General features: G+C 39.3%; 1 protein-coding gene across 1 annotated transcript; it reads left to right on the forward strand.

Moving 5' to 3' along the window:
• Positions 1-7,199: 7,199 nt before the first annotated feature.
• On the forward strand, positions 7,200-24,976 carry LOC124605363 (titin homolog). The gene is made up of 4 exons (XM_047136991.1): positions 7,200-7,428; positions 12,696-12,838; positions 12,933-13,137; positions 21,847-24,976. Exons 1-4 carry the CDS (start codon positions 7,244-7,246, stop codon positions 24,617-24,619), a joined length of 3,306 nt encoding a protein of 1,101 aa, XP_046992947.1. The 5' UTR covers positions 7,200-7,243; the 3' UTR covers positions 24,620-24,976.
• Positions 24,977-26,264: the final 1,288 nt, after the last annotated feature.

The raw sequence follows: 26,264 nt of genomic DNA on the forward strand, positions 1-26,264 counted from the left end.
TTAATCTACATTTCCATGAAGAAAGGCACTTTTTACATCCAACTGATGTGCAGCCAATTATTCTTGATTCATAACAGCAAGTAATGTTCTCAGAGTTGATGTCTAATTCCACTGGGAACTGCGTGCACCATGGCTGTATTGTTGTCAGTATAATTTTGATTAATGGCAGCATTGGTCATAAAGATTAAAATCCTTTAATTTACAGAAATTGATCTGTAAAATAAATGACATAAATCTTTATGACTGATGCTGCCATTTATCAACAATGTATTGTTCTCAGAGTTATCAACCTTGCTACTGGAGTATACATTTCATTATAGTCACACTCTCTTCTTTGAGAACAACCTCGGCCAACTAGTCCAGTTTTATTACTACTAATGTTGCCTACATAATCACGTTTCACTTTAAAGACCGAGTTAGTATCAATCGCCCTCCTGTTTTCGAGTACTTCACATGCTGTCCAGGTCTTGTTTTCGTTTATTACTTCCATCTCGTCTCTTACAGCGTGAAGCCATTTTTCTCCATCCCATCTGCTGTAAAGTCGTAAATATGCTGCACAGCCAAACACTCTGCAACTTTCGCATTTCACCATACTGCAAAGTACCACGACCTGTAATTCTTAATGCACATGTCAGTGTTCTGTTCATCAAGTAAACAGCAGTCTTCACTAATTCTTACCAAAAATATTTTTCAAGTTTACTGTTCAACATCATGCAACGATCCTTGCTTATAGTGTTCCTATTCATACGTTCACTTACTTAGTTTTATTTTATTTTTATTTACACGATAAGTTCCGTAGGACCAAATTGTGGAGCAAATCTCCAAGGTCATGGAATGTGTCAGTACATGAAATTAAAACATAAAGTTAAAAACAGATAAAAATAAAATGTTTATATATCCAAAAAACTCAATTCATAAGTTTAAATAAACACAATCAACAATACAACAACAATCATCTTACTTCTCCAAGAAACTCCTCGACAGAATAGGAGTGACCCATGAGGAAACTATTCAGCTTCGATTTGAGAGCATGTGGATTACTGTTGAGATTTCTGAATTCGAGTGGTAGATTATTGAAAATGGATGCAGCAGTATACTGCTTACCTTTCTGCACAACAGTTAAGGAAGTCCGATCCAAATGCAGGTTTTGTTTCTGACAAGTATTAACTGAGTGAAAGCTGCTTATTCTTCGGAATAAGCTAGCATTGTTAACAAGAAATGACTGTAAGGCATATATATATTGAGGGGCCAATGTCAAAGTACCCGTACTCGTGAACAGGGGTCGACAAGAGGTTCATGAATTACACCACTTATTGCCAGAACAGCCCATTTTGAGCCAAAAATATCCTTTTAGAATGGAAGTTACCCCAAAATATAATACCAAATGACATAAGCGAATGGAAATAAGCAAAGTACACTAATTTTTGTGTCGAACAATCACTCACTTCAGATACTGATTGAATAGTAAAAATGGGAGCATTAAGTCTTTGAACAAGATCCTGAACATGGACTTTCCATGACGGTTTACTATCTATCTGAACAACTACAAATTTAAACTGTTCAGTTTCACTAATCATATGCCCATTCTGTGAAATTAAAATGTCAGGTTTTGTTGAAGTGTATGTTAGAAACTGTAAAAACGGAGTCTTCCTGTGATTTAGCGTTAATTTATTTTCTACTAGCTATGAACTAGTCATGAAGTGCACTATTTGAAACTGAGCCAATGTTGCACACAACATCCTTTACTACCAAGCTAGCATCATCAACAAACAGAAATATTTTAGTGTTCCCAGTAATACTAGAGCACATATCATTTATATACATAAGGAACAGAAGTGGCCCTAACACTGATCCCTGGGGCACCCCCACTTGACCATATCCCACTCAGACCCCACATCTCAGCCATTCTCAACATAATGAATAATGACCTTTTGTTGTCTGTTATTAAAGTAAGTGGTGAACCAATTGTGAGTTACTCCCCGTATTCCATAATGGTCCCTGAACTCCTGAAGACAGCTCTTGACTGTGGATATTGTCTCACAGATACAGTCCCTTTGACTGTTCAGAGATGTCACTAAACCTACCCATAGATGTAAGCAACCATGCATGAGCTGCGCTTATTAGACGGAGGGGGTCCGACAGCCCATCAGTTCCAGTCATTCCACCAGGAAGGAGGTACATGGCTTGTGTTGTCTGTAGTTGAACCATGCCTAGACAGTGTGTATCTCATGGTCAATTTGTATTGAATTCCCTTCTTGTTAATCCAGGATTACTCACAAGTGAGAGAAAATCTCATTCATGATTTTACTGAAATATTACAATATATTTTAAAGATGTTGAAGTGTTGATCTAGGAATGCTTTTTTTGATATCTCTACTTTTAGTCCACATGGCTTTCGTCTGTTTAATTACAAATAAAGCCTGCTATTAGCAGCTTTGTTTGAAGCAGTGTGCATTGTTTGATTACTTCTCACATCGAAGTTCTCGTGTAACAATGCCTGTACATTCGTGAAACACCTTCTCGCTCCTCTTTTAGTCTGTTTGCCTGTGCTAGTGACGTGACCTTGGGTTAATTTTTTCTCCTGGACGTATTCTGCAGATATTACATATTTTATAAAAAAGGTAAGTATGCTTATTTGGTTTTATATATTGAATGAAGCAGCTTTGTACACAGAGTATGACATGTTCTGTCAGATGTGAAAATACACACATCAAAAAATTTTGCATCACCCCAGCTCCCAGAGCTCCTGAAGATAGATGTTGACTGTGGATACTATATCACAGACACAGTCCCTTTGACTGTTCATAAATGTCACTAAACCCACCAAAGATGTAAACAACCATGCATGAGCAGCGCCTATTAGACGGAGGGTGTCCGACAGCCGATCAGTTCCAGTCATTCCACCAGGAAGGCGGTACACGGCTTGTGTTGTCTGTAGTTCAACCATGCCTAGATGGTCAATACCGCGGTTCGATTGCGTTCGCATTTATTGCTGTGTGTCAGGAAGGGCTCTGAACAAGGGAAGTGTCAAGGCATCTCAGAGGGAACCGAAGCAATGTTGTTCAGACATGGAGGAGATACAGAAAGACACGAACTGTCGATGACATGCCTCACTCAGGCCGCCCAAGGGCTCCTACTGCAGTGCACGACCGCTACCCACGGATTATGGCTCAGAGGAACACTGACAGTAACGCCACTATGTTGAATAATGCATGTCGTTCAGCCACAGGACGTCGTGTTACGATTCATACTGTGTGCAATAGGCTGCATGAGGCCTAACTTCACTCCCGACGTCCATGGTCAAGTCGACGTCCATGGCGAGGTCCACGACACCATGCAGCGCAGTACAGATGGGCCCAACAACATGCCGAATGGACTGCTCATGACTGGCATCACGTTCTCTTCATCGATGAGTGTCGCATATGCCTTCAACCAGACAATTATTGGAGACATGTTTGGGAGCAACCTGGTCAGGCTAAACGCCTTAGACACACTGCCCAGCGAGGGCAGCAAGGTGGAGGTTCCCTGCTGTTTTGGGGTGGCATTATGTGGGGCCGACATACGCCGCTGGTAGTCGTGGAAGGTGCCGTAATGGCTGTACGATACGTGAATGCCATCCTGCGACCGATAGCGCAACCATATCGGCAGCATACTGGCGAGGTATTCGTCTTCATGGACGACAATTCGCGCCCCCATCGTGCACATCTTGTGAATGACTTCCTCCAGGATAACGACATACCCGACTAGAGGGGCCAGCATGTTCTCCAGACATAAACCCTATCGAACATGCCTGGGATAGGTTGAAAAGGGCTGTTTATGGACGACGTGACCCACCAACCACTCTGAGGGATCTACGCCGAATCGTTCTTGAGGAATGAACAATCTGGACCAACACTGACTCGATGATAGTATTCCACGACGAATACAGGCATACATCGATGAAAGAGGACTTGCTACTGGGTATAGAGGTAGCAGTGTCTACTTCAGTCTGGACCACCACCTCTGAAGGTTTCGCTGCATGGTGATGCAACATGCAATGTGTGGTTTTCATGAGCAATAAAAAGGGCAGAAATCATGTTTATGTTGATTTCTATTTTCTGTGCGGGCTCTGGATGTCTCAGAACCAAGGTGATGCAAAAGTTTTTTTGATTTGTGTACATAAAATCTCCCTGGATAGGTGTCACATCAGACGAAACGATATTGATGTGGGTAGAGGATCTGCTGGATGAGACTATCCATTTGGAAGGCCTGTCTTCAGATACCAATGAACAGTCTGAACATGAAGAGATAAGAAACAACAACAGAGCAGTCTGACAGCAATTCTGAAACTGCGTCTACACTGGCCGCAACATCTGCTTATCGTGATATTTATCATAGTAGGGATAGGAAAACAAAATTATTCAAACATAAAGCCCCTCCATCAAAAACTGATCGTCAGAATATTGTGGCACAACTTCGAGGTATAAAGGGGGAAGCAAAAAATTCGGAAACTGCTCTCAACTGCTGGAAAGTATTTTTTTCAGGCAGTGTGTAATTGATCGCATTGTAAAGTACACAAACCAAGAACTAGACAGAATGGCAGCATGTTATTCACAGGGTGCTAGAAACTGCCCACTGACAGATTTTGAAGAATTATCTGCTTTGCTAGGTGTTTTATATCTCGCTGGAGTAAAAAGGTCACAGCACCTCAATACCTATGAACTATGGGCCGCTGATGGAACTGCCCAGATTTTTTTTTATTGAATAGATGAGCAGACGAAGATCTTATACTGTTCTACAAGCTGTACGATTTGGTGACAAGTCTACGAGGGTGCGGACGATGGCAGCAGATAATCTGGCACCGATTAAGGAAATATTCGACGCGTTTGCTGACGTCTGCAAGGATAATTACGATGTAGGAGCACTGAAACAACAGACGAAATGCTGGGAGCTTTCCGTGGACGCTGCAAATTCAGGCGGTATATTCCCAATAACCGAGCAAAATATTGAATAAAAGTATACGCCCTATGTGGTGCTTGATCTTTTTTCACGCTGAATAAGGAAATATATGCAGGCAAACAACCTGCTGGTCCGTATCAAGTGCTTAATGATGCTAGGAATGTGATGTTACAATTAATTCGACCCATTTAAAACACAGACAGGAATGTGGCGTTGGACAGTTATGTTACATCTATGCCAGTCGCTAACGAACTATACACCAATCATCGACTCACAGTAGTAGGTATCTTCCGGACTAATAAGAGAGAAATTTCACCAGAACTACTGTCTGTAAAGGATAGGTCAATAAAAAGCATCATTTTCGCGTTTGGAGAGAAGCCAGGTAACAATTGTCTTCTTTGCTCATATGTTTCGAACAAGAAACAGAAAAAGATTGTGCTAATGATATCTACCATGCAGAGAGACGATAGTATAGATGTGTAGAGTGGCGAATCAAATAAACCTGAAGTGATTACATTTTACAATCTTAGGAAAGGAGGCGCTGATGTTCCCGACCGTCTGAAATCCTAATATTCTGTTACAAGAATAAGCAAATTGTTAGCTTCTTAGGCTGTTTTCACCTTGCTGAACATCGGGGCGATAAATGCTCAAATAATATACAAAATGAATATGAATGACTTAATGCCAAGAGAAGAGTCCTAACAGAACTGAGTATGGTGCTTACGAAAGCACATGTGATCAAACGTATGCAAATTCCTAGCAAATCACAACACTTGAAGGAGAAAATAAAAGCAGAAGAAGCAAGTGAATCAAGAGAAAAAACAAGATGTCACTACTGCTCTAAAAGAAAAAACAGATACACACAGCATCGCTGCCATTTTTGTTCCACTTCCATTCGTAAGGAACATACAGAAACGAGTGATTTTACTTGGCATGTTTGTTCGTCACATGAAGCTGGAATTGACTCAGTTCAGTGTAACGGGTCTCATGGTGACCCTGGATGTTCAATTTCAGTCATTGTTTCGAAGTGCTGTTAGGAGAAGTGCTGTGATGTAATGATAAATTGTGTGTAGCCACTACATACTGAATTTTTAAAACTACAGCAAAATATATGTTTCATCTAATGTTCATATGTTATTATAATTTTTGGTAATAATAAAGAAGTAATTTACTTGCTAATTTTATCTCTGTATGGCACCTACAGGCAAAAGCGTAAAAAAATATCTTTGTTAGAAAAAAATGTAACACCGGAGTGTGGGCGACAATAGGTGCGAGCGATCCTGAGTTAAAGAAGTTTTCCATCTCATTTGACAGATATTCACCTCCGGTATCACAGTGAAAGCTAGTGATCCTCAAACTGAAATGAGCAGTTGCCAATGGTTCACACTGTTCAATATATTCCAGTCCTACCGATTCATTTTTCATGAGATACACAACTGTAAAATGAGTATCGTCACCTACAAATGTGTGAAGTCTAATGTATAAACATCAAGTATTTCTGTAATCATAGTTGCATGTAAACTTTGAAAACGCCGATATAATGCTCAAAGGTGAATAAATCAATTCAATTCTACTGTAAAGAAAATGCATTCAGCCTGCAGCAGAGATTGCTTACAAAACACTTGTGCATTCCCTCCAAGAACATAGCTCTAGTATGTGGGCTCAGTAGGAAGTATGCCTGTCAGGGTATATTTGAAGGTATAGACAGAAGAGCAGGACACATGGTCATTGGTTTGCTTGTTCGACAAAAAGAAGAGCGTCACGAAAATGCTGAACACACCAATCTGTTACGAAGTTTTCAACAATCCCGTGCAAACCTGCTTTCAAAGATTCGGGAACAGGCATTAAGTGAGAAATCAAAAAATATAATTCGGTTCGCTTCTGTAGGGACAGTGGAGAAGAGACCAGATCAATTCCAGTGCCCACAGAGGCATTTAAGCAGCCACAGGAAAAAAAACCCTACTATTGAGTTCATTTGGAAGTACCCTCTGCTATGCTCTTCATAATGGTTGTATTATTATTCTTTTTTAATAGAGTTCCTGGTGGCTGAACTGTGCTCCTCCCAAATAAGATTTTAGCGCCTTGAGTGTTGCAGCATCTCTCTCATCCTATTAATGACACAATTGTATTTATTTGAGTTTTACTACGATTTTTGAGTATTGTGGCAATATAATTTAGGAAATAAAACTTTGATCCACTGTGAAATTTCAAGGAATATAATTTAGGTTTAGTGACGTTTCTTCGTATTCGAGATGTTTGCATCGGGAAACACCGTTGTTTGTTATTGTTTTTGGTGGTCAACATAATGTCGAAAAAATCTGTTTTACGGTTTACGCTGAAGGAGTTGAATGCTTTGATACAGGATGAAAAGGCCCGTGTTGTGCTGCAAAGGAGTATCCGAAAACTACCTCTCCAACCTTACAGCTTAAGTGATTTGCAAGGTTCTATACACGAGGTTTTGGATGCAAACTTAGCCAAGTTTGACCACGAGTAAGTACTGTTTTGGAAATTATTTCGCTGTAGAATTGAAGGAAGATTTTAGTTTCATTATAAAAATATTGCTATTGTCCCTCAGCCCTTTTACCTCGATATAAAAGCGTACCTGTACGTACCCAGGAAAGTTAAGAAGTGTGTAATGGAAATGATTTTTCTCTAGACTTTTGACGTTGTTATAAGTTGTTATAAATATTACTGCCGTTATTATATTGTAGTTACGTTAATCACTGATGTGGAACGAACGTTAATGTATTTATTTATCTGTTAACTGATATGTGGTATTCAAGTTACTATCCACTTTTTTAGTGTTGCAGTGTGTGCATGTCCCATAAAAATTTCGACAGTGTGTGGTATTAGGACGCTTCCCCTTCCTCCCCCTTTCCCTGAAATCTTGTTTTTAATTACAGGCTGATCTGTTAATCCAAGGTCTAGGTTAGGTTGAAATGTGATAATTTTTTATGGATTGGCTAACCACGAAGGTGAATGCTAATATAGGTTTTAGTAACAGATTAGTCTACAATCTTTATTTGTCACAACAGCATCTTGTATAACAGTAGACGTGCCTCAAAATATTCTCTCCTATGTCATCAATGACTGGAATTAGTGTAGCTAGAACTGGAACTTTCTGCTCCAAAATCAGAAATTACAGCTACTTGGAGCAAATGTTGCTTTACCTGTCTAGGTTCTATTTCATAGATGATTGGTACTGCATAGTTTTCTGGTAAAAGACCTTGTTGGTATGTAGAGTCATGTAAAGTTGAACACTGATATTTGTCTCTTGCAACTCTTAGGCACGTTATGACCAGTCTCATAATAATTAGTTATGGGTCATTTTATGTTATTTAGACTGCATTTCAGCTTCTTAAGACCACTTAACAAGTTTGTGAACAATTCACTGATAAAATTATCACCAGTGCTAATGCTGCAGAACCAAGTCTAGCATTATGTTATTAAAATTACATTTTCTGTCTAGTTAATGATGGAGATTTTGTATAGCTAAGCATGCTTTTTTGTGAAAGATATAGTTTCTCTCAGTAGTCTGTTTATGTAAAGTACTTTTAAAGGGGTGATTTGTGGGAAGAAAATTAATTAGGATAATTATGATTTTTATTTTGAGGACATTGGAGACGCCATTACAAATTTTTTGTGGTATAAATGGGTAATTGGGAAATAAGGGCAGGGTGGTCTTTTTTGCACTGCAAAAACACTTAGATGGTGAGGGGTAGACAGTGCTAAAACATAACTGGAGCTGAGAAACTGAAGATTTACAGTCAAGATTTACTGTGAGAGAACACTGCAAAAAAGGGAGAAGAAATTCATCTGTTTTGGATCAGGAAGAATTTGAAAAATGGAAAGAAATTAGTATTCTCCATTTGGTAACACTATTGTAAGTAAAAGAATAGAAGAATTGAGAGAAAGAGAACCTTACGTTAGTGAACCCATGCAAAAAGTTATTCTGAAGTCTGAAAGATATAGGAAGTTTAAGGTACCTGGATCACAGTATCTTCCCCGAGGAGGAGATGGATATTTAATTCTGATGGTGTTGCCAGAGCAGAATTAAGTGTTTTGTCTTTAAAACAATACACAGGATCTCATCCAAAAGCATTTGCCAGGCATATCTAGACTGTAAAGTTTTCAATTGTTTTACTCCATAACAACATGGTTCTGTGCAAGATTTTAACTCTGTTTTTATTTTTAAGGTTACATTACTCAGTTGGTCAAAATAAAACCTAAGGATCACTTCATTGTCTGTCTGACTGCGTGTGAAGACCTAGTTTTCTCAGGAACGAGTCGAGGCTTGTTGAAATTTATAAGGTGTATGGTCCCTTGGCTGCGTAAAATATTTAAGCTTCGAACTTGGTGCAGTCAAAAGATATGGTCGTTATATGAACTAAACCACATAAACATATTTTTTTGCCATAACAAACTTACATTGTGTTTGTAATCCATTAAAAATCTTGGGAAATACTGAGAGATATTGATCTGGTTTTCAGTAATTGATGGGGTGATTAACCCTTTAACTGCTCTGGACGTGTTAATGCGCACACCTTTGTACCTGTCCCTGTGTGCTCTGAACGTGTTTTCACGTGCAACCAGTCCTACCTGGTACTCTGAACAGACACGTGGCCCGTGTAAACACATTCAGAGCACACAGGGACAGGTACAAAGGCACGCACGTTAACACTCTCAGAGAAGTTAAAGGGTTAATAAGGAAGATTTGTGTGTATGATTTACAAATATTTCATTCTAATTGGCTGAATTACAATTAAGTGAGTCACCTGCTGCTGTGAAAACGATGCCTTTGCCATGTAGTCGTGATAGGCATAATGCTGCCCTATTATGTATCTCCAGCACTAGCTTTGCAGGACCTTGATGAACCACTCATTCTGCTTCCGAAACATTCTGTGACAGTCTGTGCCTATGATACATGCAGCATCTGCAATGTTTCAAAGCAAACTAACACTGGTAATTGATGCAGCATTGCACTTCCCTTGTTTGGTATGAGGTTCTTACGTCCTGTAAAACTCCATTGAAGTATTCCACAGAACAATTTGACATTTGTGTAACAATAGCCCAATAGTCCGACTGTACCATTTTTGTTTCTGGAGACTTTTGTCAGGTCTTACCAGTAACCACAGTAGGGGCAAGAGCAGACAAACTTAATGCCTGAGATAGCCATTTAGCATAATGTGTTAATATAAAACCAAAATTAATAAAATAAATGAAAATTTACAATAGTGAATGAAAAATTAGACAAACTTTCAAACTGAAAACTTAAAATTAAAACATTTGGGAAAGTCTTGGAATTCCTAAGGCTGATATCTTGCCACTACTGATATCAGTAATGGCAAAAATCATCAAGATTCTTTATTCCTAGGATGGGAAGATTCTCGATTCGTAGGATGGATGAACTATCTATATTATAAATAATTAAGTTTGTATGAGACCCTTGTAGTGTGTGTCACATTCACATTTCCCCAGGTTTCCCCCTCCAAATCCCCCCAATACAGGCTAGACAGAATAGTTTTCACATGAATGTTTGTTTCTGACTCTTCAGATAATTTTATATTTCTAGCATGCATGGCTGACTTGTCATCTACAGATTTATGAAATGGGGCACCTGGGCTATGTGGGACCAGTTGACCCTCATAGCCTAGTTACCCCATTTAAAAAAGTAATTTATTTAGCTCTACTGCAATTAGTAAATGTGGATTAAAATTAATTTAAGGATAACCTTAGTAATAAAATTAGCACAACTTTTATCCAGCATAGGTCATTGTGTTGATATACGGGAGAAAAACTCAAAGTGAGCTGAACTTACTAACAGTGCTGGAGACCTGATGCATGCACTAGATGTTGTGAAAAATGGAAATAAGACATTTCTGCAACATCCCTCACCCCACCTTAAAACATTACTTTAATGATAAACAAGGGAAGGGGCACACACCACAAGGAGGCAATGGCGGTGGTTATGTTATCATATCTATCTTCAAAAGGTGAAGGACAACTGGCAGATGTAATCAAACAATAGACAAAACTGGATTTGGGCTGAGAATCAGAAGATTGAATACCATTGAGTGTTATATTAAACTAAACAAACTTCAGTCACAATTCGAACATCAATGACTAGGCATGGAATGCTTTTTTCATCAGGGATAGGCACTTGCTTTTTATAAAGACACCTCGCAGTATTGAACATCTTCATTTTGATCAGACCAACTTATGGGTAATTTATGACTTTTTAAAAGCTTGCTGCCACTGTGATGGAACTAAATATGCCGGGAAAGCTAGAACACATATATAGGGTCTAGTGTAGCAGGGGATACAAGCCGTCGGCTTTGGACAATGACGTCACAAGTCGCCAGAGAGCAGTTTACCATTTTCGCTTTTGCTGTTATGTTTCAGTTTCGTTTTTTTACTGATTGCTTAATAAAGTGGATCTGTTTATTCTATCTCGTGAGATTTTTTTTAAAAAAGCCAAAAAACACTTATCAGCCACTGAAGGGGGCTACAACACTAAGAAGAACCGCTTCTCGATTGGCGACTTGTGACGTCATTGTCCAAAGCCGACGGGTTGTATCCCCTGCTACACTAGTCCCCATATATAACTGTGATTAAACCTCATTTTTTTCATGACTCCTTTAAACCAGAGTTTTTGGAGCATTTGGCACGTAGCGCAAACATAAGATGGGTTCTTCTGGATGAGGAAACACTAGTCTTACTGTGTTCATCAGCAGATAATGAAATGATGCCAAATGTTTTGTTTGGCTAAGGGAAATGTAGCTAATGGAAAACTGGATCAACAGAGTACCTGCACAGACTGCAATGTCAGAAAATTAACATAGTTGGATGAAGATTTTCAACTGGGATTTTCAAGAATTTGTATTTTCAAAGAATATTGGCTCATAGAAGCCAGCATAATTGATGTATGGTGGATACACAACGTACATTTCAAGTAAATCGATAATAAAATAAATTGATCTGGGTAGCTCAGGAACACAATGCAACCATCTCGGCCGCGCGGAGTAGCCATGCGTTCTGAGACGCCTTGCCACGGTTCGTGGGGCTCCCCGTGTCGGAGATTCGAGTCCACCCTTGGGCATGGGTGTGTGTGTGTGTTGTCCTTAGTGTTAGTTAGTTTAAGTAGTGTGTAAGCATAGTGACTGATGACCTCAGCAGTTTGGTCCCATAGTACTTACCACAAATTTCCAATTTGCAACCATCTTGAACCTGCTGCATCACATCACATGTCTTATACCACCCCGACATCATGTTGCTATAAACAACTGTCTGTCTGCAATTTCTTTGATACTGGTAATAACACAATTATTGAAGTAAGTGTGATCTTTCTGTTTAAGTTAATTATGTTCATCAGTAGGCAAAGATATCCCAAATCAGAATAACACTACTTATATGGAGTATCTTGAAATAACTAGGCCCACTTGAAAAAAATTTTTTGTTTGATTTTTTTCTTTAACTCAGACACTCAGGGAAAATTTCAGTGTGAACAAATTGTTCTAAAATAAAACACTATGTTAAAGACTATTTTAAATAAAACATAAGAAATGTCTGGCTTTAAAATAAAAAGGATTAATTAAGTTCATGTTGTGAAATTATCGCTCAGTTACCTCACGTCTCCTTACTGATTCTGTACAGGAGCACTTACTGACATTCACACTGCAGATTGGTGTAAATAATATATTTGTGTTGATACTTTATGAAATACTGAAATGTATGCTCTCATTAGTACTTATTTTCAGGTTGAAAGGAATACTTTTGAGCTACAAGAACATAAAAATTGTGAAGAATATTGCAAATGTGTTATACGATGATTCTCGACTTTACCTTACTATCCAAGCTGATTTTTATCTGTTTAGGCCTGAAGTAGGATGTGTTCTACGTGGTAATTATTTTGTTTTCATGTAATCCTGCTGCTTATTAAATTGCTTATTAAATTATTTGTTGCTGAATAATATTACATTATTTGTTGTATGCAGGTATTGTGAATAAAAGAAGTGCAGATCATGTTGGATGTCTTGTGCACAAGGCATTCAACGTGTCTATACCTAGACCAGAATGTGAAACAGATGGAGACTGGCAAGGATATTATGTTGAAATTGGACAGGAAGTCACTTTTAGAGTAGAATCGTTGGACCTTACTGGTAGCCTTCCATATATGTTAGGCTGTTTGCTTGATGTGGGGTAAGTAATTGCAAATATTAAGGAAACAAACAAAATGAATGCTCATGTAACATGCTATTTCAGGTGTAGAGGTAGTGGGTTCCATAGCTGTAGTGTTTTATTCTCTCTCTCTCACCCCACTCGCTCTCTCTCCCTCTCTCTCTCTCTCTCTCTCTCTCTCTCTCTCTCTCTCTCTCTCTCTCTCACACACACACACACACACACACACACACACACACACACAGGGTTTGTTTTTGATAAAGTTTTTATATATTTATTTTTTACACATTGTAACGTAATTGACACGACTGCTACCCTTTATTAACACTTATTTGTAAAAATATTTTTAACATTATTTTAACAAGGTCATCCTGTAATTTTTGTAAGTGACGATGGTCTGTTGTTTGAGGAAAATTGCTAGTTTTAAGAAAGTGGCATACAGCCATTGTAAAAATCAGTACTTTTCCAAAATATTTAAAAGCTTACAGATATAGTACTCATATAGGACATGATAGCTTGGCACATCAACTCAGTATGTATTCTGTGAAACAAGTTTATTGGACTTTCCTGCTGTCATATGATTAATTTTGTATTAGCATTTATTTGTAAACATTTAGAAAAGACTTTGAGGATTTCTGCAATACATGAGATCTGTGTTCAACATTTTCAGGATAAACCCTAGTTAGTTGTATATTCAGCTCACAGTAATTACCATATGTGTAATTAATGATGTGTTTTCGATTGGTCAGTTGAGCTGCTGAGTCCATTTTCTGCTGGAATATGGAGTCAAGAAGTCGGCTGAGCACCTGAAATCACACCAGTATTCAGGCATGCCAAGAAAAGCAAAGAGAGAAAGAGAGAGAGAGAGAGAGAGAGAGAGAGAGAGAGAGAGAGAGAGAGAGATCATACTGTATGCTTCTCCAACCCCCTCACTCGCTCTTTCCTTCCAGTACAACTGAACATCTATAGTATGTAGTAGTTTTTTTTTCACAATTTACATCTTCTGCCCCATGGGGTATTTCAAATTACTTCATTTCCATTTTATTGTTGTCCAATATCCTGTATTTTGCTTCATATAACAGTCTGGGTAAAGCAAAACGAGGATAATGGAATGTAGTCAAATTAAGTTGGGTGATGCTGAGGGAATTAGATTAGGAAATGAGACACTTAAAGTAGTAAAGGAGATTTGCTATTTGGGGAGCAAAATAACTGATGATGGTCGAAGTAGAGAGGATATCAAATGTAGACTGGCAATGGCAAGGAAAGTGTTTCTGAAGAAGAGAAATTTGTTAACATTGAGTATAGATTTAAGTGTCAGGAACCAGAATGAGATTTTCACTCTGCAGCGGAGTGTGCGCTGATATGAAACTTCCTGGCAGATTAAAACTGTGTGCCCGACCGAGACTCGAACTCGGGACTTTTGCCTTTCGCGGGCAAGTGCTCTACCATCTGAGCTACCGAAGCACGACTCACGCCCGGTACTCACAGATTTACTTCTGCCAGTACCTCGTCTCCTACCTTCCAAACTTTACAGAAGCTCTCCTGTGAACCTTGCAGAACTAGCACTCCTGAAAGAAAGGATATTGCGGAGACATGGCTTAGCCACAGCCTGGGGGATGTTTCCAGAATGAGATTTTCACTCTGCAGCGGAGTGTGCGCTGATATGAAACTTCCTGGCAGATTAAAACTGTGTGCCCGACCGAGACTCGAACTCGGGACCTTTGCCTTTCGCGGGCAAGTGCTCTACCATCTGAGCTACTGAAGCACGACTCACGCCTGGTACTCACAGATGTTGTTGTTGTTGTGGTCTTCAGTCCTGAGACTGGTTTGATGCAGCTCTCCATGCTACTCTATCGTGTGCAAGCTTCATCATCTCCCAGTACCTACTGCAACCTACATCCTTCTGAATCTGTTCAGTGTATTCATCTCTTGGTCTCCCTCTATGATTTTTACCCTCAACGCTGGCCTCCAATACTAAATTGGTGATCCCTTGATGCCTCAGAACATGTCCTACCAACCAATCCCTTCTTCTAGTCAAGTTGTGCCACAAACTTCTCTTCTCCCCAATCCTATTCAATACCTCCTCATTAGTTATATGATCTACCCATCTAATCTTCAGCATTCTTCTGTAGCACCACATTTCGAAAGCTTCTATTCTCTTCTTGTCCAAACTAGTTATCGTCTATGTTTCACTTCCATACATGGCTACGCTCCATACAAATACTTTCAGAAACGACTTCCTGACACTCTTATCTATACTCGTTGTTAACAAATTCCTCTTCTTCAGAAACGCTTTCCTTGCCATTGCCAGTCTACATTTTATATCCTCTCTACTTCAAGCATCATCAGTTATTTTGCTCCCCAAATAGCAAAACTCCTTTACTACTTTAAGTGTCTCATTTCCTAATCTAATTCCCTCAGCATCATCCAACTTAATTCGACTACATTCCATTATCCTTGTTTTGCTTTTGTTGATGTTCATCTATTACCCTCCTTTCAAGACACTGTCCATTCCGTTCAACTGCTCTTCCAAGTCCTTTGATGTCTGTGACAGAATTACAATGTCATCGGCAAACCTCGAAGTTTTTATTTCTTCTCCATGGATTTTAATACCTACTCCGAATTTTTCTTTCGTTTCCTTCACTGCTTGCTCAATATACAGATTGAATAACATCGGGGATAGGCTACAACCCTGTCTCACTCCCATCCCAACCACTGCTTCCCTTTCATGCCCCTCGACTCTTATGACTGCCATCTGGTTTCTGCACAAATTGTAAATAGCCTTTTGCTCCCTGTATTTTACCCCTGCCACCTTCAGAATTTGAAAGAGAGTATTCCAGTCAACATTGTCAAACGCTTTCTCTAAGTCTACAAATGCTAGAAACGTAGTTTTACCTTTCCTTAATCTAGCTTCTAAGATAAGTCGTAGGGTCAGTATTGCCTCACGTGTTCCAATATTTCTACGGAATCCAAACTGATCTTCCCCGAGGTCAGCTACTGCCAGTTTTTCCATTCATCTGTAAAGAATTCGCGTTAGTATTTTGCATCCGTGACTTATTAAACTGATTGTTCGGAAATTTTCACATCTGTCAGCACCTGCTTTCTTTGGGATCGGAATTATTATATTCTTCTTGAAGTCTGAGGGTATTTAGCCTGTCTCATACATTTTGCTCACCAGATGGTAGAGTTTTGTCAGGACTGGCTCTCCCAAGGCTGTCAGTAGTTCTAATGGAATGTTGTCTACTCCCAGGGCCTTGTTTCGACTCAGGCCTTTCAGTGCTCTGTCGAACTCTTCACACAACATCATATCTCCCATTTCATCTTCATCTACATCCTCTTCCATTTCCATAATATTGTCCTCAAGTACATTGCCCTTTTCATTATAGGGTTTCATATTTCGATAAAATATGTTCGTGATTTTCATGATAGAAATAGATGATTGAACAAAAATTAAATCAGTCTATCTCTGTACTACTGTCCAGATTTAGGGTTTCAGTGTTTTTGCTAAACTGCTCTGTCAAATGCTGGAATGATTCCATTGCAAACGTTACAGTTGATTCCCTGTTTTATCAGAGCTTCAGTTCATCTGTGATGATCTATTTGCTAATGGAACATTAAACCCTAATCTTTAATCCTTGTCTGGATGCACTTGATAGCTTAATGGGCAATCAGCATGACAGCTGTAATTCATCACCACCTTCCAGTGTAATTCACAACAAAATAGTTCATGATGAGCAGCCCGATAGCAGGGTCTAATGGGCACAATAGTTTAGTAACTGACCATGTTGCCATCATCAGGTGCACTGATGAACAGATGACTTAGCAGTTAGCAAGTTTTATCTCTTTCCCTCCCTACCTCTGACCTGTCAGCCAACGTCTCCTCTCCCCCTCCTCTCGCTGACACATTCTCCATTTGCAGCCAGGGAAGTGTGCTGGTGGCACCTCTGCTGTTGCTCTGCCTGCTTCTGAAGTCAGTTCATTATGGCAATCTCCTTCCTTTCTTAATCGAACAAAATGCAGTTCTCAGGCCTTACTAAGGATGTAGCCACTATCACAATTGATCAGCAGTTCCTTTACTTGAATCTTGATAGATTCTTGAATGAGACAGGCCCAGAAGTTAGACATCTGTGTCAACCGTGGTAAGATTGCAATCCATTCTGCGTATTTCCAATAGGCAATGTTCCATGACTGCTGCCTTGTTAGGCTTTTGCAGTTTGGTGCACTCTTGGTGTTTTCAGAAACGATCTTCAACAGAGCACACCGTCTGTCTTACGTATGTCTTGCCACATTGACAGGGTATCGGATAGACCCCAGATTTCCATAGCGTGTGATTGTCTTTCTCACAACCAAGCAGTACATGTGTTGTAACTGGTGGGTGGCAGAATCACATAATATATCTATATGGGGGGAAAATGAAATGTGGGTAAGGCATATTTTGCTGGGAGTCTCCTTTCAGAGAATTTGGCCATCTGGTGCAAGTCTTCTTATTTTATGCCACTGTGGCAGAGAGAATATCTGATCCGGCGAGGAATCAAACCCATTCTCCTTCGGCCAGTAATCAAACCCATTCTCCTTGCTGGCATACAGTCAAGCTGACCACTCAGCTAAGGTGGCAAATGTTTCGCAGCACAATAAAACTTGACAAGCTGGAACACCTGAGAAGTTGTTTGCTGAGTGCCTTGCATTCCCTATGAGATTCCATGAAGAACGTGTGGTGCTGAACTTTGTTGAGAGATAATGCATCACGTTTACTCATCAGTAGCTGCCAGTAAAATCAAGAAACCTGCCAGCCTAGCCATGGTATGGGAAACAGTATGCTGAAGTCATAGGTTGCTGGACTCAACTATTGGAGAACTATTCAAATTACATCTACAACAGGCCAGCCAGTTCATTCTTTGGTTGTGGGAATAGACTGATAGCGTCAAATAGCCCACACTGAACTCTGCATGTCAAATAGCAAAATTTGAATGTATATCAGAGAGACAACCTTCTGGTGCTCCCAGCAAGACTGCCATCAATCTTACGGCCAAGCAGCTGGATGACACATGGTTTCCATTCTTAAGAAAGGCCTCAATTTTGATTTCACTCCTAAATCCGTATCTACCATGATCATCATCATCATCATCATCTTTCATCTGAAGCAGGTGAAGAAGTATGTTCTAAAACCTGTTATGCTCAGACACAAAAAAAAAAAAAAAAGAAATGTAAAAAAATCTCTAACAGGTAGATGGCATCTATATGGAAACTAAGAGAAGATCCAGATGATGAGTCCTCACCAACTGACAAAGGCAAAGCAACTGTTGTCCTATCACACCAAGATTACATTGTGAAGATGTGGAGTCTACTAGAAGACTCTGAACCAAAGAAGAGGGTATAGAGGAAGACTATGGCGCATCCCAAAGAAACTGGCTTGTCAGACTAAGTATTAAGAAACTGTGACAGAGAGTACCAGTTCTGCCAAGACTTCCTGGGCATCTGAAGGTTCACAGAGGTGGGGTGCCTTTATGTCCTACTGTTCACAAAATTGATCCCCCAACATACGCTCTCACTAAATAGCTTACATCAGAAAGTTTTCACATCGTATTCGCAACTGTGTGAAATTTATCTTAAACGTAAGATGTTGATATCCTGGTGAGCTTCAACATTGTTTCTCTTTTCACCAGAATGCCTTTACGAGAATCCTTGGAACTTATTGTCCAGAATTGTCTTGACATTGACATACTTTCATTTTGATGGTGGTTATATTGAGCAGATGGAAGGAGTAACCATGGAGAGTACACTTTCACTAGTTGTTGTCAATGTGTGCATGGAACATTTTGAGGAATAAGTAGAAAAGTAACGAGCCTGAGAACACTGTGAGCGATCTGGCAATGCTGTTTTGCTCTACTTGTGGAGACCGGTGTGTTCCTCACTTCCAGGTGCTTCCTAGTTTCCACTAACATTTCCTATCAAGAGCATGTGTTTTTTGCTGGCACAGCTCATTTTTGGAAAGCTGAGAACACATTGAAGATGAACTTCTCTCGGGGAGACCTTCAACTTTGAAAAGACCCAAACGTGTTTTTGCTCTTGTAAGATCAGACCAACATTTAACAGTAAGGATGATGGGTGACCACTTAAACACTTTCACCATACCTCAAATTTTGACCAAAGATATGCATATGTGAAAGTTTTGTGCAAAAATGCTGAGCAAAATGATGATCGAAGAAACTTGTGCATTGTAGTTGATGAATCTTGGATTTTTTTAATATGATCCTAAGACAAATTGGCCAAGTGAGGAGTGGCACACTGAGACATCTCAACCGAAAAACGCTCGATCAGCAAATCGAAGATCAAAACAATGCTGATTTTCTTTTTTTGACAGTAAGGGGTATTGTGCATAAAGAATCTGTTCCTCAAAGACAAACTATCAACCAAGTGTTTTACAAAGATATCCTTGAAAGGCTCAGTAAAAGGATGAATTACGTGAGCCTGGATATTGCAGACAAGTTGGTGCTGCATCATGACAACGCCTCATGTCACACAGTCAGTTCCATCACGGAATTTTTTACCTCAAAAGGCGTTCCTGTTGACCCACTGCCACCCCCCCCCCCCTCCCCCTGTTCACCTGATGTGAGTCCTTGTGACTTTTTTCTTTTCCCAAAATTGGAAAATGCCTTAAAAGGATGTCATTTTGGGACTCAGGAGAACATTCTAAAGAATGTGACCAACATGTTAAAGGTCCTACCAATAGAAGCCTACCAAGATGGGGAAAAACAATTCCGCCAGTATATAGCTGCCAAATGGAACTACTTTGAAGGGAGTGATATTGCTGTTTGAAGAAAATAAAAATTTAGATAGATAAAAAAATAAGTTGTATTACTTTCCTCTCACACTTCATATATCCAAATGCAGACAGCTGCCACCGTACAATGCAGAAGAATGCAGTGCTCAAAAAATGACAGTAGAAGTCTCGAACAAGAACTTGAACATCTGAGGATGATTGTCCATAAGTGCAGCCACACAGAGTGGCAAATTCAGAGAGCACTGCGTCCTACACAAACTGTACAACTGGCAGGAACAGAAGAGAAACTCATAAGGATGTGGCCATTGTGTTTATTCCATTTTGTGGTGCGTTATCTGGAAAGACAGGACAAATTCTCTGCAAACATCAAGTGAAGATAGTCTTCCACCCACCAGCTAAAACATGAAAACTCCTTCGTAGTATCAAAGACATTATTGATTATGAAAACCTGAGATCTATAAGATACCCTTGTAATGTGACAGTCAAATGGTGTGTACTGCTGAAGATTGTTGCCAAGAACACTGACAGTATGCCATATTGCAGCAGCCTAGCAAGTCAGTAGTCATGGAACATTGTCTATCGGAAGTACACAAAATGGATTACGAATACACTAAGATTCTGACACAGACATTTAACTTTTGGGACTGTTTCGTTAAAGAATCTGTCAAAATTTGAGGAAGGGAACCTCTGATCAGTCTTGATAGTGGCTACATCCTTATTAAGGCCTAGGAACACACACTTGGTCTGATTAAGAAGCGGAAGGAAATATTCCTCAATGAACTAAGTTTGGGCATGGGTGGGGTAACAGCATATATGCTACCAGCATGTGTCCCTGGGCACAAGCCAAGGGCAGAACAATGTGTTGGCAGGAGGAAGGTGGAGGGAGACACTGGGAGCAGGTAATGGATAGAGCGGCAGGTTGGAGGGAGAGGGGGGCGGGGGAGGGGAGAAGAGATAAAAGCAGCAAGCTGACCCCTAAACAGTCGGTTCATCAGCGCAGCTGTGGACAGTAATGTGGTCACTTACCAAAGCAATGTGCCCGTGCAGACCTTCACCTGTGAACTATTTCGTCAACATGTAGTTTCTTTCGCTGTGGCGACAGCTACTCTTGTATTTTATTTTTGTATTTCCGTTTCCCAGAACTATTTTTCTCATATTGTTCTTGGCTTGTACGTTCACCTTCTTTATCGACTATTGTTAATATATGTCTGTGATTGCCATTTGTGTTTTCATGCAAGTCACTTTGGATGAATATGCTTGTTGTACATAGACTTTAAACACAGTATGGATGCTAATATACCCATATAACTGTCAAGCAGAGTGAAGTATTTTTCTCTCTCCAAATCTTCCCCCCCCCCTCCCGCCACCGCCCCCCCCCCTCCCACCACCGCCCCCCCCCCCCCCCCCATTACAGGTTTTTCTTGATTTATTTCTGTATGGGCCATTTACATGGCAGAATGGATGTATGTTTCACAAATTTTGTAATTACTATTTATCTTGCAGCTATATTCAATTTAGAAATTGTAAGTAGGAGTAGGATTGTGTTTCTTTTCTTGTTATAAGTAAATAGTAGTGCAATTTGTAAGATGACTTCATTCATACCCGTTATGGAAAAACATGTGGTTACATCAGACAGTACGTGTAGCATTCTGCACACATGCTTTGCCTGATAAAACCAGAACATTGCTTGTTTCTTTTCCTTTGCCCAGAAAAACTAATGAACAATGTAGTTACTGATGCATGGTAGATTATTATTTGGCCAATAATTATTTTTGTCAAGGTGTAGCAGACAAAGATTAACAGTATGAAATATTTCATAGCATTAACTTGGTATTTTATAATTGCGTATGTCAGAAAGTGGGAACATATCATTATTTGTTATTGGCTCTTGTGCAGTCTAAAATTTTTATGTCGTCTCTCCATAGTGATCCTTCTCTCTCTCACTACAGGTCATTGTCCGGCCCTCCCAGTGAGATATTTGATGAGCAAAAGACCACAGAAAAGGAAGAAATTTTTGCTCCCTTTAGTAAATGTAATGGATTTCTGGAGCAGCATGAAGACACTCATGCATCTGTACCCACAACAGAACACAAAAAGAAAAAGAAACATAAGAAGTATGAAGATTTAGAAAGTGGAGGAAATGTCCAAGACTCAGTATTTGTGAAGCATGAAAAATACGATAGTATTCATGAGAAGGATGATGAGGGCCATAACGAATCTGGCAGTCTCCTGAAAACACCCAAGAAGAAGAAAAGGAAAAATGCTGACCAGATTGATCCAATAAAACAGGAAGAGCAGACATATAGGCTAGACAATGATAGGGGCACTTTGTACCAAAATCAACAAGAGGAAGAGCAACAACAATATGAGGAAAAGATCTTACTCAGTAAAAAACAAATTGATAGCTCTTGTCATTTATCAGAATTTGATCATTTAAATAGTACTGTTCATTTGGAGAAGAAAAAGAGAAAATATGGTGAAGCATTTTATGATGATGATGATGAAAAGCATACTGCCAGTACACAAAATGAAGGTGTAAAGCATAAAAAGAAGAAGAGCAAGAAAGAAAAACATGTCATTGAAATAGCTAATGCTGATGAACCTGTTGAAGATGATTTTAGCATAGATACATCAAAAGAAATTACAAATCAGGACAAGAAGAGAAAGAAGAAAAATAAAAGGGACGTTACGGGAGAATTATCTGCAGAGTTGAGTGAAGAAACTACTAGTCCATATGTTAATAACACTCCTGAAGAACTGATATCGAAAATGCAATTCAGCCAAGAACATTTAAAAAAATTATGTAAGAAAGTGAAACCACTTGTGACAACTGAACTTATAACATCAACTCCTGTTGAACACAAAACCAACAAAGAGAACAAGTTTTCTTTTACTAGTAGCACAGAAAGTCACTCAGGTTTCAAACCAACAAATTTATCAGAGTCGATGGCCCCTTTTTCACTCATGCATTCTCCTATTTTGAAAGCAAAACACACAAAGAAGGAGAAAGAAAGTAGTCCTGCTGTTCAAAGTGATAATGTCCCTGTAAAAGTAAAAAAATTAAAGAAAGAGAAGAGGCTTAGTTCGACTCAGCAGAGTCCAGGTAAAAGAATTTCAGAGGATTGTCAATTTTCTGGAAGCCATTGTGTTTCGTATCACCAAGAAAGCAACTTACCTTGCTCAGACATAGAAAATCAGATGAAAGGTGCAACTACACATCTAAACTCGAGTAACAAATCAGTAACTGATATGCAAGAAACAGAACACAAAAATAAGATGAGAGAGAGTGCTGATAAGTCTAGTAAACAACTGTCAAAAAGTGTTTTGGAGTCACCTGTAGAAAGTAAAGTGAAAATCAACAAGAAGGAGAGTCATTTATCTGCAAAGAAGAAAAATAGTATCGGAAATGAACCTAAGAGAACAATGAAAACAGATAGTAACATTAATGACAGTTGTGATAATCAAGATTATGGAAATAATAGCTATAATCAGATGGTTGCTCAGTGTGGAGAATCTGGAAAAACACAAATGTCCAATAGACTATTTGAATACATGACAAATATTAAAAAACAATCTTCCATTACCAGGAAAAGTTTAACATCTAGCTCGGTGCGGAGTGAAAATACATCAGAGGAAGGGAACAATTCAGATGAGGATAATGTGTTAAAAAATATTCTCAAATTAAATAGAACTCCATCATCAGAAAGATCTCCCAAACACAAGCGAGTAGCTGCAATTAATCAGTCCTCCAGCCAGACTATAAAAAATTCTGATCGAACATGTAGCCCTGACAGTGGTTTGAGTTTGTCAGCAACATCTGCTGAAAAAGATTCAGTTAATTTAACAATTAGAGACAGCAAAAGAGATGCTCATCGCATGTACAGTGCAGAATTTCCCAAAGATAGAGGACATGTAAAAGAGCAGGCCAAAATCCTACCAAAGACACCTAAAAGAAAGAAAATGGTGGATACTGAGGAAGGTGGTAGTCATCTGACTGTCAAACATAGGATCAAGAAGGAAAAAGAAAGTCCTGTTTCTCAACCTTTGGGACATGAAACTGACAGTATAGGACCTTTAAGAGAAGATGGCTCATTGGAAGCTGAAAGGATGAAAATTCTTGCTGATATGATCAAAAAATTAGAATATGGGAATAAAGAAGATCTTTCTATGAAAGATGAAAGTCATAAACCATTAGGTTCTTCAGTAGTCAAGGCAAGGCGAAAAAGTAAACATGAGGATACTGTGTCAGATAGTGAGCTAGACAGCTCAAAATCCAAGAAGAGTCACAAGAAAAAGGAGAGCAACAAACTTAAAGGAATGAAAAGTGCTGTTAGAGAAGTAGATAATATGCAGCAGCTGGATGCTACAGCTTACTTCAAACCTTCTGCTGAAAAACTCTCTAGTATTTCCACAGCCCAAGCTGGAGAGCAAGTACTTGATAGGAATAGAAACAATTTGGGAGAAGGAAGTCCTGTTACAGTGCAAGCTAAAATTTCAGGAAAGACACCTAGAAGAAAGAGTACTACAGAGACTGAAGCAAGCAACTCCAGACCAGTGACTAAAACCCCAGTTAAAATCAAGAAAAATGACAGTCCAAAGAAAAGGAATGTTATGTCGTTCCCTGAAAGTGACAACAGTGGGGGAAATTCTCAAAGGGAAGAATCACCCGGAGCAATGGCAGAGAGGCTTTTGGAAGAATTTGTGAAGAGGAGATCACTGTGATGAATAAAAGCCTTGTTATTATGTGAGACTGTGTATGTAATGAGAGAACCATCACTAATTCTGATTTGTAGTGAATGTATATCTCATAGCAGATTGTGCATCCTTTACTGTAATCACACAAATAATTGCTGTGTAGAATGAGAGGTGGAGAGTAATGTGATTCAAAGTGGCAAAATTTGTTCAGATTCTACTTAACTTCCACTTGCACTATGCTGTAGTGTGCTCATGATTGCCAGATCCAACACAATATTTTATTTTGTATCAGTTTTGGTGAAACACAGCATTTTGTACATATGTATATTATTATGTACTTCGGTAACTGTGAAGATCTTTGTAATAAAAGTATTTTTTGTAGTATTTCAGTTGAAAGGCAGTCACTCACATATATCAGACTAATGTGTGGAGCACAGAGACGTGGAGCAGAAAACAGTTTTCACAGTAGCTTTCGAGCTCTTGCTCTTTTCCTAGCAAAAGTACACACATGAGCACACCCACCCACCCAAATATGCTCTAGCGTGGCCATGGGAATTTATTGTGTGTGTGTGTGTGTGTGTGTGTGTGTGTGTGTGTGTGTGTGCGCACGCGCGCATCCCAGAATTTCCATTATTGAAAACTCAGTTGACAAAGCTAATGAATTGTGAGACAAGATTACTGGCCTTTATTTATCTTCAGGAGGCAAAATGTTTAGTCCTGCTGATAAGACATAGATCCTTGTCTACCCTCATTCTCACTACTCCCAGTAGTGCCAGGGATTTTTCCATGGGAGGTCTCAAATGGGATGCATTTAAGCCTCGTGATGCCAATTGAGAACCTACTTGACTGAGTAACAGTGGCTCGAGGCCACAAAAACTGACAATGGCTGAGAGAGCTGTGTGCTGAACTGCCCACACTGCTCCATACCACATCCAATGATGCCATTGGTGGAGGATAACATGACAGACAAGACAGTACAGATGGGTCCATGAGGGTCTGTGGACAGAGTCGAGAATTTGTCAAAGTTTTGAGTATCTACATATTTTGATACAGATCAGTATAGAGATTGATATATCATTGGAAATAGATATCAAACATTTTTACTGTTCCTGGTAAGTACAAACACTACTTTTTCCTGTATTATCACATTGGTGCTCTACCAAGCACCAAAATGATTATCATCAAAGTGAAGCTCTGTGTGTAAAGGAAGTGTGTTGTGTGAAAAATAAAAGGGAAGAAAAGCAATGACTCCCATCAAGTTCATGTCAGTAGATTAATAGGAGCTATACTGAAAACAGTAGCATTGAAACTCATGTACTTTCTGCCACTCCACACTCACCCTCTCTCCCCTAGCTGACAATAGTGTTTTGATTAGCAAGTGAAACAACCCTAGCAACAGTAAATCAGGAGATGATCTCATTCATGTAGGGTAGCCTTGGGTTATTTTCAGACTGAAATGTAACTCTGATACCAATCGTTTTTTTCTAATACTTTGTGTGATGTCCTCACATGACATCAGGAGAAAATTTGACACTATTAAAACACATAAGATACTAAAAAAAAAAGTGTCTGAAAATAACACCATTCGTGGAGTAATTTTCAGACAGCTACTTCCTGCATTTTTTAAAGGATCGTTTCAAGTATCAATTGCAGTAACTGCAAGACAAAATAT

This window comes from Schistocerca americana, chromosome 3 (genome assembly GCF_021461395.2).
Source record: "Schistocerca americana isolate TAMUIC-IGC-003095 chromosome 3, iqSchAmer2.1, whole genome shotgun sequence".
Lineage (NCBI taxonomy): Eukaryota > Metazoa > Arthropoda > Insecta > Orthoptera > Acrididae > Schistocerca > Schistocerca americana.

Coding starts and splice junctions, on each gene's coding strand:
- LOC124605363 (XM_047136991.1), top strand. CDS start 7,244: ATGTCGAAAAAATCTGTTTTACGGTTTACGCTGAAGGAGTTGAATGCT. Junction 7,429..12,695: donor TTAGCCAAGTTTGACCACGA/GTAAGTACTGTT, acceptor ACTTATTTTCAG/GTTGAAAGGAATACTTTTGA. Junction 12,839..12,932: donor AGTAGGATGTGTTCTACGTG/GTAATTATTTTG, acceptor TGTTGTATGCAG/GTATTGTGAATAAAAGAAGT.